This window comes from Pistacia vera, unplaced genomic scaffold (assembly GCF_008641045.1).
Source record: "Pistacia vera cultivar Batoury unplaced genomic scaffold, PisVer_v2 Contig405, whole genome shotgun sequence".
Taxonomy (NCBI): domain Eukaryota; kingdom Viridiplantae; phylum Streptophyta; class Magnoliopsida; order Sapindales; family Anacardiaceae; genus Pistacia; species Pistacia vera.
In genome coordinates this window covers 247,117-264,758 of record NW_022196230.1, presented here as the reverse complement: position 1 = coordinate 264,758, position 17,642 = coordinate 247,117, and the positions used below count along the sequence as shown (strand labels likewise).

Below are 17,642 nucleotides of genomic sequence, written 5' to 3'. Positions count from 1 at the left end.
TAAGAGTTTAAAGTACTTCTTCACTCAGAAGGAGGTGAATATGAGACAGAGAAGATGGCTAGAGCTAGTTAAGGATTATGAATGTGAGATTAAGTACCAACTGGGGAAAGCCAATGTAGTAGCCAATGCCTTGAGTAGAAAAGCTTATTTGTCCCGACTTACTAAACAGAAGGAATTAATATAAGAGTTGTGTAGAGAACAAATTGAGATCATATCGGGACGGCTTGCCAAGTTAGAGGTTCAGTCTACCTTATTGGAAGAAGTCAAAGAAAAGCAAGTGGCTGATGAGTGGTGTCAGAAAATAGTTCAGCAAATCCGAGAAGGCAAGACAACAGAGTTTCACTTAGTAGATAGAGTCCTCCATTTTAGGAATCGGTTGTGTATTCCTCATGGTGATGAGTTGAGGAAGAGAATACTTACGGAGGCTCATGACACACCCTACACTGCTCATCCTAGAGCCATCAAGATGTATCAAGATTTAAAGAAATGCTATTGGTGGCCAAGTATGAAGAGAAACATTGTAGAATTTGTAGCTAGATGCCTGGTTTGTCAGCAGGTGAAAGTAGAACACTAAAGGCTGTCAGGGTTGCTTCAACCGCTTAGTGTTCTGGAGTGGAAATGGGAGAGTATCTTGATGGATTTTATCACAAGTCTCCCTAGAGTACTGAAAGGATATAATACTATATGGGTGATTGTAGACAAATTAACTAAGTCAGCCCATTTTCTTCCAGTAAAGAAGAGCACTACTATGGATCAGTTGGCTCAGATTTATATTAAAGAGGTAGTGAGATTGCATGGAGTACCCAAGACAATAGTATCAGATAGAGATTCCAGATTTGTCTCAGCTTTCTAGACTAGTTTATAGAGAAATTTGGGCACCCGTTTGGCATTCAACACTACCTATCATCCTCAGACAGATGGCCAAACAGAGAGAACAAATCAAGTGCTTGAGGATATGTTGAGAGCCTGCTGTATGGATTACAAAGTATCATGGCATGAAATGTTACCCTTGGTGGAGTTTGCCTATAATAATAGTTACCAGTCTACAATTAAGATGGCTCCTTACGAGGCTTTATATTGAAGACGATGTAGATCTCCACTACATTGGGATGAGATAGGTGAGAAGGATGAGTTAAGAACAGCTCTTGGGCCAGAAGTAACTCAGAAAGTGATAGAGGAGGTAAAGTTAGTCAAAAAACAGAATGAAACAAGCCCAAGACAAACAGAAAAGTTATGCCGACTTGAAGAGAATAGATGTTGAGTTCAAAGTGGGTGATAAGGTGTTCCTAAGAGTTTCCCCCTACAAACGAGTGATACGCTTCGGTAGCAAAGGGAAATTAGTACCGAGATACATTGGTCCATTTGAAGTGTTACAGCGAGTGGGAAAAGTGGCTTATAGATTGGCACTACCACCTAGCATGGACAAGGTGCATGATGTTTTCGATGTCCCGATGCTTCGGCAGTACGTAGGTGACCCCTCCCATATACTGAGCATAGAGGACGTTGACTTGGAAGAGAATCTTGTGTATGAGGAGCGTCCAGTTCAGATCTTAGATTGGAAGATTAAAGAGCTCCGGAATAAGAGTATTCCGTTAGTGAAAGTCCTCTGGAGAAATCACAAGGTAGAATAAGCCACATAGAAGGTAGAGCAAGATATCCAGAATTGTTACCCGGAGTTGTTTGTTTGAATTTCGGGAACGAAATTCTTTTAAGGGGGGGAGAATTATAACACCCACTTGAGGGACGTAGTTAATGTATGTGGTATTGCCCAAATTTTCATTGATTTGCCCTTACTTGAGTTTACATGTTGTTAATATTGTTTGGTTGGCCCTTAGTTGAATTAGTGTTTTGTTTTGGTTGAGCGGTTGCCCTGAAAATTGTAAAGACTTGGTGAAATCTTGGTGTTCCAGACTTCGCCGGGGCAAAGAATAATCTTCGCCGTTGCGAAGTAGGTTTTGTAATTATGTACATTCTGTAATTTTTCGCTGCGGCGAAGAGCCGGCTGAAATGTTTGGTGAAGATTCTAGAGAATTTTTCCTTAGGGGCAAAGTGACCATTCTACCCCTAATTAGCAGCTAAAGTGGAGAGTGAAATGTAAGAAAATTTCATGGAGAATGTATTAGAGTTAGGGGTGTGATTGCAATGAATTAAAGGACAAAGATGGAATTTCTAAGAAAGTGTAAGGGCAAAATGGGAAAGAATGTTTGTAAAATGAGATATTAAGGATTTAGTCTTAGAACAACCCCTCATTTCTCTACTTCCACCGCCATTCCCATTCTTCATTTTCTCTCAACCTCCCACTCAATTATCTAAGGACTTTTAGAGGGCTTTTGAGTGGTTTTTGGTAAAGAGTTAAGCCAAAGCATCCTAAGGTAAGATTTCTTGCTATATATGTGAGATTTATTTATAGAAGTGTTGAAGTCTTATATTATTATTGTTGAAGGTTTTAGAGAGAGGACTATCTACGAAAGGAAAAGAGATTCTAGTGGAGTCACTCAATCACAAGGTAAGTAAATCCAATTCAAGTTAAGGTTTAAGAAATCACTTGAGTTCTTTATGTATGTATATCTTATGCTTGTTGAGAAATTGAGATGAGATGTGTACTTATTTATGATTGTTGGATATGTTTCAATTATGAGAAGTGATTTTGGATGTGTGATGAGAGATTGAGGTTGGGTTGAAGTTGGATGAGTTTTGAGTAAACTTTTTGGGAGTATTTTTCCTTGACAAGAATTATGATTATACAAGAGAGTTTCTTCCCATTTTGGATGGTTAAAGAGAGAAGTAGAGTTATAATTAAAGTAGAGTTGAGTTATAATTAAAATAGAGTTTTTGTATGCACACTTATTGTTTGATGAAATACCTAAGAGAAGCAAGAGTATGAGTAGGGAACTTCAAATTCTTGCAACATTGCATATTTGCATTTCATGAGTACATTTAATGAGCATGAGTCATCCACATGCATATATTTTGCATTTGTGTAATAGCTTGTGTAAGAGCTTGAGAAAGAGTACAGAATGCTAAGAATAAAGCACTTTAAGAGTAAAGAAAAAGAAAATAAAAGAAAGAGAAGTGCTAAAGAAGAGAATAGGTTGTGCGATGGGGAACCCGTGAGTGATGGGTAGAGTATTCCCGCATGTACGCCGCATTGAGAGAGCAACCTGAGCATGAGAGAAAGAATTGGTATAGCCCGTGAGAGTACATGTGGATGAGGGCTATACCCGAGAGTACCCGAGAGAGAGAATACACTCACATGGTCAAAGGTTCTGAATCCATGCATAACCGAGTCCGATCGGCAAAGAGTAAGAGAGCATAAGAAAGAACAGAGAGAGAGAAAGAGAATTAGTAGAAAAGAATTGTGAGAAATAGAGAAACCGAGATAAAGAATAGAAAGAATAAGAAGAGAAAGAAACTTAGAAGAGAGTAACGTAATGAAAGAATTAAGAAAAGAGTTACGGGGATAGAGGAGTAGAGGATTTACTTGCTGAGCATTGTTTGTGCTCACCCCATTGTTTTCTATGTTTTTGCAGGAACCAGGTGAGGATGCGGTCGAATGGACGTCGACAAGCAAAGAGCAATAGTTACACTGTCTACTATTTTTGATGGTTTTGGTACATGAGATTTTGTACGATGTAAAGAATGTATATATTTTAATAAAAGAAAAATTTGGGCCCAACTACTTTTGTTACTATACATGTATTTTTATTATGTGTATTTTTATGAGTATATTAGTAGAAAGCAATTATTACAAAATCTGGGTTGCTTTGTTAGCATCTTGAGAGGCTAAATCTTGCCTTATGCTACTTCACTATGGTTTTTTAGGCCAAATCTTTTTTATGTAAATATATATACATTTATTTTGAAAAACGTGTCGAACAGTTAAAAAATTGGTCTTCTCACACAGGCAATCACTCCATTACTTTGTCGGATTGGAGATAAGATGGTTTTAAGCTTATTATCTAGGTAATAATAGAGAGCCAAGCTTAAAATATTTAACGTCGCCTAAAACAGAATAAAAATAATGTCATAATGAAATAAGACCATAAGTGATAAATTATCAAAATTTATTACTTTATATGTCTAATTGTTATATTAGAATTCTAATGAATTAAAAGTATGTATAAAGTGAACTCAAGTTAGATATTAAGTATGTCTGAACTAAAATATGTACGACATTTACAAGAAAAAAGGGATATACACTCCATGGGAAAGGAGAAAATGTTGTAGCATGTGATTCATACCACATGTGCAAAAATATTGACCAAGAGGGTAATGAAAGTCAAAATCTCAACTTTAACATTGTGTGAGACGTTGAGATTATAACAACAAATCTCATACCCTTATGACTTTATTCTGTTTCTTGAAAGCTTTATATAATGATTACTATCTTAAAGTGTTGCCAAAAGATTAAGATAAATTTAATCTATTATGACATTTTTGAAAACGCAAATTAAATTAAAGTTGCGAGAATCGAGAAAAGAGCAAGATACAATTTTGGATTATCACACTATAATCATATGTATTCATTGGTCGACCAATTATGTTTTGCTTTTATGTAAAGACAAAACATAATTATGAATACAACAAATATTTATTATAAATGAGATCATTAGAGAAAGAAAAGTAATTTAGAGTATTGCATACAACATACAACCCAAGTTTCATTATTCGAGAAGTTATATATTCCTAACATATATATAACTAATATGCTCTCGATGTATGCATGATCACACAATATATTTACAAAGTATGAATCTTGTAGAAACGCAAAAAGAGATGGTTTTATCATGTGTGAGTATGAGATATTGGATACGAATAGGACACCCATTATACAATATTTGAAGTGGTAACTGCCAAGCAGTTACCACACACACTCATTACCATTTGCAAATAAAAGAGAAAGAGGATTAGTTTTTTATCTTTGGTTTTGCAATTTGGAGGATTGGGAATAAGGGAATTTTATGTGCAAAGCTGTATTTCAACTTGGGTCTACCAGAGGTAGGGGTGAGTAGTTCTGGGTACCCTGCATTTTTCGGAGAAACCGGAACCGAAACTACACAGTGCAGGTTCCCAAAAAAAAGAACCGGACCTAGAACCACAAAGTGCATGTTCTTAAATTCAAGGAACCTAAACCTAAAATGCAGGTTTCGGTTCCTTTCCCGGGCACCCTGTAAAAAATTAATTACCCCCTATTAGTTTAAAAAATGACCAAAATACCTTAAAAGTTTACAAATACACCCCTAACAAATTTTGATTACACATTCATTTATGTCCAATGTGACTCATAAATCCTCTAATCTCTAGGCAACACTTGAATTCAATCAATTCATCATAATTCACATAAAATTCTTCAATCAAAACCAAAACACAAACAATTAATTAAACAATCATACTATAAATCTATAATTTAATATTATAATTAATTAAATTTCTAATCATTTAATTAAATATTGTACTAATGTTTATAATGGAATATTATAATTAATTAAATTTTTAATCATTTAATTAAGTATTGTGCTAATGTGGAAAATCACTAATGTTTATAATATAATGTCATAATTAATTAAATAATCATTTATTTATATAATATTATAATTAATTACGTTATTAAACTATAATGTAATGTTATAATGAATTAAGTAACCATACTATAAATCTTTAATGTAATATTATAATTAATTAAATTTATAATCATTTAATTAAGTATTGTACTAATATTTATAATGAAATGTTATAATTAATTAAGTGATTATTTAATTAAGTAATCATTTGTTTATAACGTAATGTTATAATTAATTAAGCAATTATACTATAAATTTATAATGTAATGTTATAATTAATTAAGTAATCATACTATAAATTTATAATGTAATGTTATAATGAATTAAGTAATCAAACTATAAATCTTTAATGTAATATTATAATTAATTAAATTTCTAATCATGTAATTAAGTATTGTACTAATATTTATACTGGAATATTATAATTAATTAAGTAACCATTTAATTAAGTAATCATTTGTTTATTATGTAATGTTATAATTAATTAAATTTCTAATTATTTAATTAAGTAATGTACTAAATTATTAATGTAATGTTATAAACTTATAATTAATTAAGTAATAATTTAACTATAATGTAATGATATACTTAGAACTTGATAATTGAAGTAAATAACTAAATATTATATTATTAGTCAATCAAATATACTATTTTATTCAAAAATAATTCTTTTAATAACATTAAAACACTATTAATTGGTCCTAATTCCAATTATACACTTAATTAATCAAAACTTTAATATTAATATATTATAATATATTAAAAAAATTTATATAGTGTAGTTTATATGTAATAAGTATAATTGTATATTTATTTAATTAGGTTATTGTAAAAATTTAACTTTTTCCATTTTAATTTTTTTATATGTAAAATTACAATAAACCCCCCATTCTTCATATATATTTATTTCAGCCCAGATTCCAAAACAGGGTACCCACTGCAGGTTCCAAGCAGGTTCCAAGTCCGGTACTTGCTGCAGGTTCTTTTTTCCAAGTTCCGGTTCTAGTTCCTCCACATACAGGAATCGAAACCGAAACTGCACAATGTCGGTTCCAAAAAAATGGAACCAGAACCTGCCCGCACAGTATCTATTCCGAGTAGGTTCTGGTTCCGATTCCAATTCTAGTTCTACCCATATGTTCTAGTTCTACCCACTATCCATGCTCACCCCTACCAGAGGTATTTATGTTGTGATTTTGTTTATTGCAATTCGTTAATTATATTAATGTGATTGCAATGATGAACATGTTAACATGATCTTGGGATTAAATTAGGAAATATGTTATTCTTAATTTACTAACACCTTCCCGAACCAAGGCTCTTCACTCATGAGTTCGCTACTTATGCAGAACCACAACACAACACAAATTTTTCTCTATGACTGATGAATTGTTCAACAAAAGTAATTCACCACACAATACTTATTGACTCACAGACTAAGAACTTGTTCAGTGCAAGAGTTCAATACTCAACACAGAGCAAAAACTTACAAAATGATCATGCATTTAGTGTAAGCTAAACAAAAAACCATTATCAGATGTAAAAACACATTTACATTCGAGATACGCCATAACTTAGTTACATACAATCTGGTAACATGCACAGATGCATAAGAATATTCCACATACCTAAGGTCAATCAAAAATAATGTTTGCAGAATATATACTATCTAGGATATACTTGGAAAATCCCAAAACCTGGTTCACAAAATAAGTTCTTAAGCAACGATAGATATGACAACCTATTATACAGCTATTACATGAGAGTACATATATATAAATAAACGGTTAAAACCAGAGCTTAGAAGTGAGAAATATTAGCCTCAATTTCCTTCATTTTTCATTAATGTCTTCCCAGTCAAACCACAAGCAAGTGCCTCGTTTGGAATGTTACGAACATGTTGGATACCTTCAGCAAATACCACTCCCATACCCATATGCAAATGAGGTTCAATGTGGCAATGGAATGGCCAAACTCCTGGATTATCAGCAACAAACCTCAAAGCAGTCCACCCATAAGGGAAAATAACTGCAGTATTTCTCAATGGTGGATTCTTCAAGTTAAGTTTCTTCTTATCCATCTTTGAAAACTTTCCTTCTCCATACCCCAACATCCAAAAATCATGCCCATGCAAATGCCATGGATGTATTTCACTAACGTTTGCTGATAATGCATTAGCATTTTGAAGTATAACGTCAACTGTGGTGTTAAAACCAAGCATGTAAACCCCATTTCCCGTCGTCGAGTTAGGGTTAACTGGTGGCTTCATCACGTCATAATCTTCAGAAAAGTTTTCCGGTGGACTTTTCTGATCAAAAGCAGTTTTGAGTGAGAATTTAATAGAACCAATGTAAGGAGTGGCAGGCAAAGTCAAGGAAATATTGTTAATAGCCCATTTGGTGAATCCATTGATGGTGTTTTGGGTGTTGAGAAGAATAATTCGACGTTGGTAAGTTTCAGGAGGCTTAGGGGAACCCATTAGGGCAAATATTTTGTTAGAGAAAGACTTGCTGTGGTTATAATCATTCCATTTTGGAGTAATGGGTGGTGGAGAGAGAGGTAATTTTGAGGCAGAAGTTGGATGATAGTTTAAAATTGAGAGAGCTTGAGGGGTTTTGGGTTCTCTTCCTCTTACACCAACTGAAATCCAATAGTTCTTGGAGGAATCTTGATTTGTTGTAAATAAAACTGAGTAACTTTCACCTGAATAAATGTCCATATCATCTACATCAAATGGTTGGACATAGTTTCCATCGGCTTCCACCACCACCATTTTGTGATTCTAGATCATTAATACAAAAATATAAAATTAATAAACATTTACATGCATATTATTTAATGAGTGAATTAATTAATTCAGCTAGTTTAACTTATTTGGGAAAATAATTTATCTTAATCTATTAATTTATCATTTATCACATCCCACTAATTATACTTAAGCTAACAAGATTGAAATTATATTTTAAGGTTGTTTTAGTATGTGGTTTTTAGGACATGTTCTAAGAATACTAACTATAATTTTTAAAGCATCAAAGTGACATAAACAACCCTATTTTTTAAATCAAAGTTTATCTAATATGAAATTATGAATAGAAATAATATATTTAGAAATAGGAAAAAATGAACATGTGAACGATATTGTTGTCTGAAAGCAGAAACACAGAAACAGGCGCAGTCGGGGGCAGAGAGTCAGTGTATGGTCACACATCTGCTACTGGTAAAAAGTTTCAGGCACGCTTACATATCCCTACTTTTTTTATTAAATCTTTTTAACCAGATTGTTACATTCTGATAGTGATATTTGAAATAAATGATCTATTTTTTTTTCTTTAATTGAATAATATGTCTAAAAATCCTTATCCAAACATTCAGTTATAAATGGCACTTTCACTCTACAATTTTTTATTTTTCAAAAGTGATAAATATGCTCAATTCTTGACACATGTAATGTAATAAGAAATAAAATATATATTTGTTACACTCAAGCAAAAAAGTGATGGCAGCATCACACTAACTAAATTCTAATTGCTATTATGATTTCTGATTTGGATTCACATTCACAACTAAACTAATTGAATGTGAAAAACTGGAAAAGGCAACTTAGTGGACAACTATTACGCATTAACTTTTTATTTTGAGGAAATTTCTCAACTAATATTCTATAATTTATCTAACGTCTTTAAACAAAAGTAGTATCACCTTTAATCAGTATATCTTTTTATTGATTCGAGAATAAAATATCTAAAGAGAAACTATATATATTCCCTACTTTTGTTATTATATCTTTTTAAGTTTTAAAAAAAAAAACAAATAATAGAATAGGTTACCCCAATAGCCAAATTGAGTGAGGCAAGAGCCGTGGTACTAGCAATCCTCAGCCTGTAAGTTTTATTTGGGAGCACGCGCAGAATCTGGGGTGCGCATTGTTCATTTCCTCTGAACTTGCATTGTTTAATGGATGAATTGCTAAAATGCGCGGCCATGGAACAGTTGTATTGCCCTCTTCCATTAATCAGTAGTGTCTGAAGCAAAAATTTCGCAGACATATCAAAACAATTTCCATTTATCTTCTTTTATGAATACCGAGTTTGGACCAGACCACCCACCAAACCTATAATATTTTCCTTTTTATGTGCTTTGAAGTCAATTCAATGTTGAATGATGAAGATGGAGAGTGGCAATTTATTTATAAAATAAACTATACCTGTGGCTCACCAATCCAACGAAATGGCTTAGAGGAGAGACCTACTTCTTGGTCGTGAACACTTTGGTGCCACCAATCACTCAGTAATAGGTTGAATTCACCATCATAATGGAAAGGCTCTTTTTCTCCATCTCCCACATCTACTATCAGAGATCCATACAGCCCTGCTGATCTTTGCATCCCAAAGTGTCCATGGTAAAAATATGTTCCTGCCTGTACCCCATCGGCCATCCATAAATATAAATGGGTAGATCTAGAAATAGCAAAGTTTAAAACATGCAAAGAAAAAAGTGTACCTTGTCAACTTTGAACCTGTAAAGAAAGGTTTCTCCAGGGTTGATAGCACATTGTGAGATGGAAGCAGTCCCATCTGCCCATGGTGTTCCAAGCTGTAAGCCAATCAACAAATTTGTTTTTAATTACTAAAAGAACAAACATGCATGTTCTCATGCAAATAAATAAAGGAGAGAAACCTGTCTGATTCCATGCCAGTGAATGACAACTCCTTCAGTATGGAGTTTGTTAGTGAGCTGAATAGCAATTGTATCTCCAGCTTTAGCTCTGATGGTTGGCCCTGGAAACTGTCCATTAATTCCCATCACAACATGCTCCATGCAATCTGGTGCTCCAAACATGTACTCCACTTCCCATTTGAAGTGCCTTGTTTTTGAACCAAATGCGATTACAATTTGCGTACACAACAAAATGCACCAAACCACAACAAGTCTAAACATTTTGTAGCCAAAGAAAGAGAAGAAAAGATTTCACAAGGATGATGAGAGAGATGAAAAAGTGAATGGTTTAGTTGGGGTGTTGTGTGTGTATGTGTGTATATAGTGGATGCTGCATACATTTATAAAGTTATAATTAGATTGGCAATAATTTTTGTTTTTCATTTGTTTTATGTATTTAAATGCGCTGGCACTCGGAGAAAGGAAGAGTGGTTGAATTATTATGCGCGTAGAGTGGGTAGCGATGTGATGGCATTCCCTTTTAAAAAATAAAAATCACTTATAGCGCATGTGTTGGTCTGGTCATTTTCATTTTCCTGTCAATATCTGAATAACCACAAATATCTTCCTCATCATCATAACATTGACTATTTTTCTAACCTCATTTTTGTGTTAATAAGAAGACCTATATCATTATTTCAATTACTGGCAATTCTGTTCATTCAACTATACTATTATTTCAATTTCACAACTATCTCGTTCACATATATTATATATAATTATTGGTGTATACTCCTAAGAAGACTAATATAATTTGGGAACTAAAGCTACATATTATTTTATTAATTTATTGGTGGCTTTGCCTGCAGTAAAATACGGATTGATTGAACATTATTGAAGGCTTGCTTCATGCTCCTATCGCCGGCCTTAAGATTTTAGTAATGCCTAAAGTTGTTTATATTATATATAATATATTGGTCATTGGTCAAAATCTATGGCTCCTCGGTCTCAAAGTATAATCTTTCTTTGTTTTATTAAATATTAGCACCTGGTTTTCTGATGACTTCAAACTAATGGCACCTATATGTAAGGGTGTTCAAAAGAACCGATTGGAACCAAAACCGACGGATACCCAGGGTTTGGTTCCGGTTCCTACCCAGAATCGACTGTCAACGGGTAGGTTTTGGCTCCAAATTTTTGGAACCGAAACCGGAAACCGAGAATAATATAAAATAAAATTAAAGAGTAAGGGGGTTAATAAAAACTTTTGTAGAAAAAGTAATGTGAATACATTTATATTTATATTTCATAACATTTAAAGTAAGTTGGTTTGACTTTTGAGAATCTATCTTTACAAAGTAATGGAGTTTTTAATTTTGAATTTATAAATTGTAATTTTATTTTTTTTAACAAGTTCCAGGTGGGGGGTTATTTATAAGTTTTTAAGGTTTTTTTTACCTTTTTAAAAACTTTTGAGGGGGTCATTGTAATTTTATAGGATACCCAAAACCGGAACCGTTGTTACAGGTTCTGGTTCTGGGTACCTAAGAACCGGAACCGTTGGTTTCGATTCCGATTCCAAATTTCAAGGAACCGTCGGTTCCGGTTCCTGTTCCTGTTCCTTTAAAAAGTGCAGGGTACCCGGCACTGAACACCCCTAGCTATATGTCATCAAATTAACATTACTACTATAATTCATGATAATAATAATAATATTAATAATATTCTGATTAAAGTATGGAATCTTCTTTTTTGGGTTTTCTATTCTAACGTGAAACAAGCATTCATAAAAGCATGAAATTATGAAATCTTTTTTGCTGGAAATAAAATAAAATTTTATTAATAAAGATTATAAATTGCATTATTTATTCTGGTAATGGGAGATGTCCTGATTTTTTTTCCTCCAAAACAAGAAAGGGACATATTCTCTAATTAATAATTGACTACGCTTTAACTTAACTGATAAATAAATGAATTAGCAGACAGATCGTTGTCATACTTTTCAAGTTTCATCAATATTAATATTTACTAGTACAGCTCATTTAGATATTATGAGAAGACGAATGTCTTTCAAAGGATTTCGTGACTCAAATGTCTACAAAAAGAATGTGAAGTATGATTCAATCAACCTTTTATTATCATCTATACATGTATGCCTAATTAACTACTTATTTATATATATGCATGACAAAATTGTTAGAATCCGAAGCTGGCAACTTTCGCCAACACCATCCATAGCACCCTTGTCCACCCGCCACCAAAATCTCACCCTCTTCGTCGTGAATTCACCCACCAATCTTCGGCCACAGTCAGATTTCTTTCACACGACGCGCAACTGTCCCAAGCCTCCCGGTTGATTTTGGCGACCTTAATCCCTCCCACCACCACCCCTTAACTCACCGGCATCCCTTCTCCAAAACCCCCATCATCCCCGACCACGGTAGCCCGTTGTTTGTCGGCCACACACCGTTGTGATTGATTTCGTTTGATTGTTTTTTTTCTAGGTTTTTTCGTTTAATTTTGTTGATTGATTGTTTAGTTCTGTGAGGAAGTTTAATTGTTTGGTTGAGGGTGATGAATCCTATCGATTTGGGTGAGAAATCTGGTACGGATCCATAGAATACGGCTGACAATGACAATGGTAGTGAGTTGAGAGAGGGTGCTTGTGAAAGAAATTTCAAATGTGAAGGGTTATTTGAAATTTTTATTTTTATTTCAAATTTAATAAAATATAAATGACCACTTTATCTTTTTACCGTTATATTAAATAATTTTATGTTAATTTAAGGGTGGAAACTTATAGATTCGCAAAACCTTGAGTGGGAACATGTCTTTTACTCAGGAAATATAATATAAAAATTTTCTAATGAATTCATGGTAAAGATCTTGGTTGAGTTAATGCCTGTGGGGACGTGGGTTTCTATAGGGAGACCCACGTGCTTGTCCCCAACACCCCAGTAAATACCTAGGGGACTAGAACGATAGTGGCCATCGCAACCTAAGGATAAAATTTTTAACACTTAGTATAAAAAATATCATTTTATTCCCTATAAATTTAGTTTTTATCATTAAAGCCACCCCATGTTCTTAAAGTAACACTTTAGCCCTTGTAAGTGTGACTTCCTAATAACTTTCTGGCCCTATCATTCACTAGTGAGTTGAGAGAGGGTGCTTGTGAGAGAAATTTCAGATGTGAAGGGTTATTTTAAAAGTTTTATTTTTATTTCAAATTAATAAAATGTAAATGACCATTTTATCTTTTAACTATTATATTAAATAATTTTATGTTGACTTAACGGTGGGAGCTTGTAGATTCGCGAAACCTTAGGTGGGAATATGTTGTTTACTCGGAAAATATAATATAAAAGTTTTCTAACGAAATTCAACTAATTGCATTAGTTTGTTTTTTCATGGTAAAGATCTTGGTCGAGTCAACGCCTGTGGGCACGTGGGTTTCTATAGGAAGACCCACGTGTTGATCCCCAACACCCCAATAATTACCTGGAGGACTAGAACCCATAGTGGCGAAGCCATGTGTAGGCCTGAGGTGGCGATTGCCACCCAAGGAGAAAAAATTCAAAAGCTAGTACAAAAAATATCATTTTATTCCCTATAAATTTAGTTTTTCTCATTCAAGGCATGCCATGTTTTTAAAGTAACACTTTAGACCTTGTAAGTGTAACTTCCTAATAACTTTCTGGCCCTGTCATTCACTAAACATTAATTCTGTGAAAACACCCCCCCCCCCCCCCCCCCCCCCCCCCACCCACCCCCATTCTCCCAAAAAAATTTCCGGCTCCGCCCTTGACTAGAACACCAATTTTACATTGATACTCCTTGTTAAGATCAATGTTTACTAGAAATCTGTAGTTGTTAACAAATGAGTAACCTTATTTCCTTCAACTTTAGCCCTAACTCACGGTTTAAGGTGCCTCAACCTCCTAGCCTCCGCCGTGGAAAATGGTGCCCCACCTGCCATAACAACAACACTTTTACTTACCCAAAAAAAAAAAAAAAAACACACTTTTTTAGCTATTAAATCTTGCAAATTAGCTGGTTGAGTAATATAAATGTTTGTTCTCCGGCCCATAGTTATATATTCTCCTCATCGAAATGGAAGGTGATCAACAATATGCCATGGAATTTTAGAGTAGAGAAGTGAGCTTGTAACTAGAGGTTTATAAGCATTACAATAAATAAAAAAATAATAAAAATAAAAATCATTTTAGTGTTTATTATTTTATTTCAAATTAATTGACAAAAAGGGAGAAAAGTTATTGGAGTTGCTCCACCGAACTAATGATCCATTAGTATAGGTAAATGAATGTTATATTCAGAAAATGATGTCTGAAATATGGTTCAAAGTAATCTTATTTATTGAGTTAAAGGTTTTTAGAAAATTTATGTACGCTTCATTGATTTGAGGATTTGAAGAATTTAAAAAAAAATAAAAATGAAAAGAGTGAAAATGGTAGGGAAGTATGAATGAAAAAAATATATTTTGAAGTGGGAAAATGATGGAAAGGGCTAAGATCAATTTATAATTAACTTTTAAATTACATAGGAACCCTAACAACAAAGGGATACTTTTTAGATCCCCTGAGATTTGGTCAAACCCATAAACCCCCTCAGGTATTGGTAATAACACAAATGCCCTTACTGTCACTTACTCTTCGTTAGTTCTAACATCAAAGACAAATGAGTAAAATACCTAAAAATAGTTAAAAATTTTCTAATCAAAAATAAAAAGACAAGAAATTAACCTCTTCACTTGTGGACGGAAGGCAAAACCATTAGACATTAGGGTTAGCAATAAACAAAGGTATTGTATTCAAGTAACAAAAGAGGTACATGCCATATATATACAATTATCTTGATCCATTAGGATTATAGGATGTTACATGGTCCTAAGAATTAGGCAGACTCCAAAGTAGACATAGATACCTTAGATACATAAAAAAGAAAAAAAGAAGACAAGAAATTATAAACCCTAAAAAACCTATCATTCCTACCTCTTCGCCACCACCCCACTAATTACTTCCACTACTACCACCCCCAAAGAACTTCACCATTAAGGGTTTATCAATGGCCAAGGTTATGGCCTTTAAGAGGTCATTATAGTGGGTCTGGATACCTCAAATAACTAAAAAACCTATCATTCCTACCCCTTCTTCACGAATACCCTACTAATTACTCCCACTGCTACCTCCCTCAAAGAACTTCACCGTTAAGGGTCAGTTGTTGCGGCTTTATCAATGGCCAAGGTTGTGGCCTTTAAGAGGTCATTATTGTAGCCTCAGCAAATGCTGAAGCTGTGGCCTTTAGAGGTCATCCTTAAGGCCTCAACAAAGGCCATGACCGTGACCTTCAAATGCTGTCGTTGAGGCTCAACAAAGGCCACTGTCGTGGCCTTAAAAAGTCATCGTTGCAGTCTTAGCAAAGGCTGACATCGTGGCCTTTAAAAGCCAACATTGTACCCTCAACAAAGGTTGCAGTTATGGTGATCAATGGTGGAGTGTGTTTGACTTTCGAACTTGGAGTGTTTTTGGAATAAGGTGAGAACTTGTTGGGTGGGGGAGAAGAGCATTAATGTAGTTCTACCTGAAATTAAACTAACAAAAAGTGACTAATAACAGGGGTTTTTGTTTTAATACCCATAATAGAGGGGGTTTATTCAGCTAGGCCAAACCTTTGGGAGCTTTAGGAATTATCCCTATCTTTAAGGTATGGGGTTTTTAGCTACTTTTTAACAGTATTAGATGTATTTCATATTAATTGATCTTATGGTGGATAAATAACATAAATTATATTATAATTACATCATCCTCCCAATAATTGACATTAAATTTGTCACGCCGTTGTAACCATTCGATTTCTCTGAAAATGATTTTTCTCTATACACTCTGTTAAACGTTTATATACCAAATAATCAAATTATTACTTAATTTATCTTCGATTTTTAAAAACAAAAATTAGAAAAGAAAAGAAAAGAAAAAACTAAGAAACCTAGATCACATGACTTGTACAAATTCTTTGATCAATAGTTATACAACGTATTATGAAAACTACAAAATAATTGTTAAACTTGTACAAAATAATTTTAAGCTAATATGTCACAAAGCTAATAAGAAATTTATTTTATTTTTTGATATATTTTTTTCTAAAATAATTACTTATATATATAACACATTTTAGAATTTTGAAATTAAATTTGTTATAAATCTAATTTTGAAATTTTTAATGATACGAGAGTAGTATGTGTTGTGTGTGATTTTTCCATCAAGCTTGGAGAAGTCAGAGTTCTGCGAGATTATAGCTCGACCCAGAACCAATTTGGCTCAAACGATTGTCCAATCTAGCATAAACTTGTCGAGATGTAGCTCGACCCAGAATAAGCTAGTTGTGACCAATCTCGACAGTTGTTCAAGCAGATCACAGATAAACTCAAATCCCGGATACTTCGGAAGAGATCAAACTGATAGCAATCATGGTGTAATCTCAACACTCAATCGCGAGAATATCGGAGTTGCATTCCAATCTTGATTGTAATTCCTTTAATTTTGTTCTTTCCTTTGTACATAACTTGTATATAAACCCCTTCCAACAATGGAAAAGGGGTTAAAAAATTATTCTAGGCATAGAATTACTTTCTTGTAAGCTCTCAAAGCAATAAGAAGTGCAATGGACGTAGGCTCAAGATTATAACTTACCGAACCACTTTAAAAACCAATTTGTGTTCTTTACATTTAAGCTTTTTCATTCATTCATTGCTGGTTATCTTTAATCACGTACACACCCGTTCCGATTCCACCAAGGTCAATCGAATCACTCTAGTTGGTGCAATTTTCGTATCAACATTTTGACACTAAAAGGAGGGGCCTCTGTCAAATTTCAAAATTTTCGACAATCCATTTCAGTGACCTGATCACCTAAAAATTCTAATGGTCCATACCAGATCAAAGACCAACACCATAAACCATGAAAAAATGGAAACCACCAATCAAGAGGTGCATCAGACTGTTTCTTCAGGTCTACCACCAATGCTACCAATGCAACAGATCATGAACCAACAAAAGGTAGGGATGTTGAATCCCGAGAATGGACAACTGATGGAGATAATCAGAACAATGGTTGCACAGTGGTGCAACATAACATGGTTGAGTTAAGAAATCAGCAACTGGACCCCTGGGACCTTAACCAACCACGCTTCACAGATGCTACCTCGAAAAATCAAAACTCAACCAACAACCAATCTGGATCGTCGACACCAAGGAGCGACCGACACCTCCGACACCACAAGGTACATTTTGCTCATAAACGTGAGTCTCGCAGGCAAACTAACCCTGAAAGGCGACTAGGAAACAACCCATGGGGGAGAATAAAGGCAACGGTCACCTGAGGGATACTCGATCTACTCGACAATAT

At 34.0% G+C, this 17,642-nt stretch overlaps 1 protein-coding gene across 1 annotated transcript; it reads right to left on the bottom strand.

The window, feature by feature from the left end:
- Positions 1-7,229: 7,229 nt before the first annotated feature.
- On the bottom strand, positions 7,230-10,565 carry LOC116142154 (L-ascorbate oxidase-like). Its single transcript, XM_031427588.1, has 5 exons — positions 10,239-10,565; positions 10,062-10,154; positions 9,766-9,978; positions 9,389-9,583; positions 7,230-8,343 (listed from the first exon to the last, which is right to left on the bottom strand). Exons 1-5 carry the CDS (start codon positions 10,497-10,499, stop codon positions 7,384-7,386), a joined length of 1,722 nt encoding a protein of 573 aa, XP_031283448.1. The 5' UTR covers positions 10,500-10,565; the 3' UTR covers positions 7,230-7,383.
- Between the last annotated feature and the right edge of the window lie 7,077 nt (positions 10,566-17,642).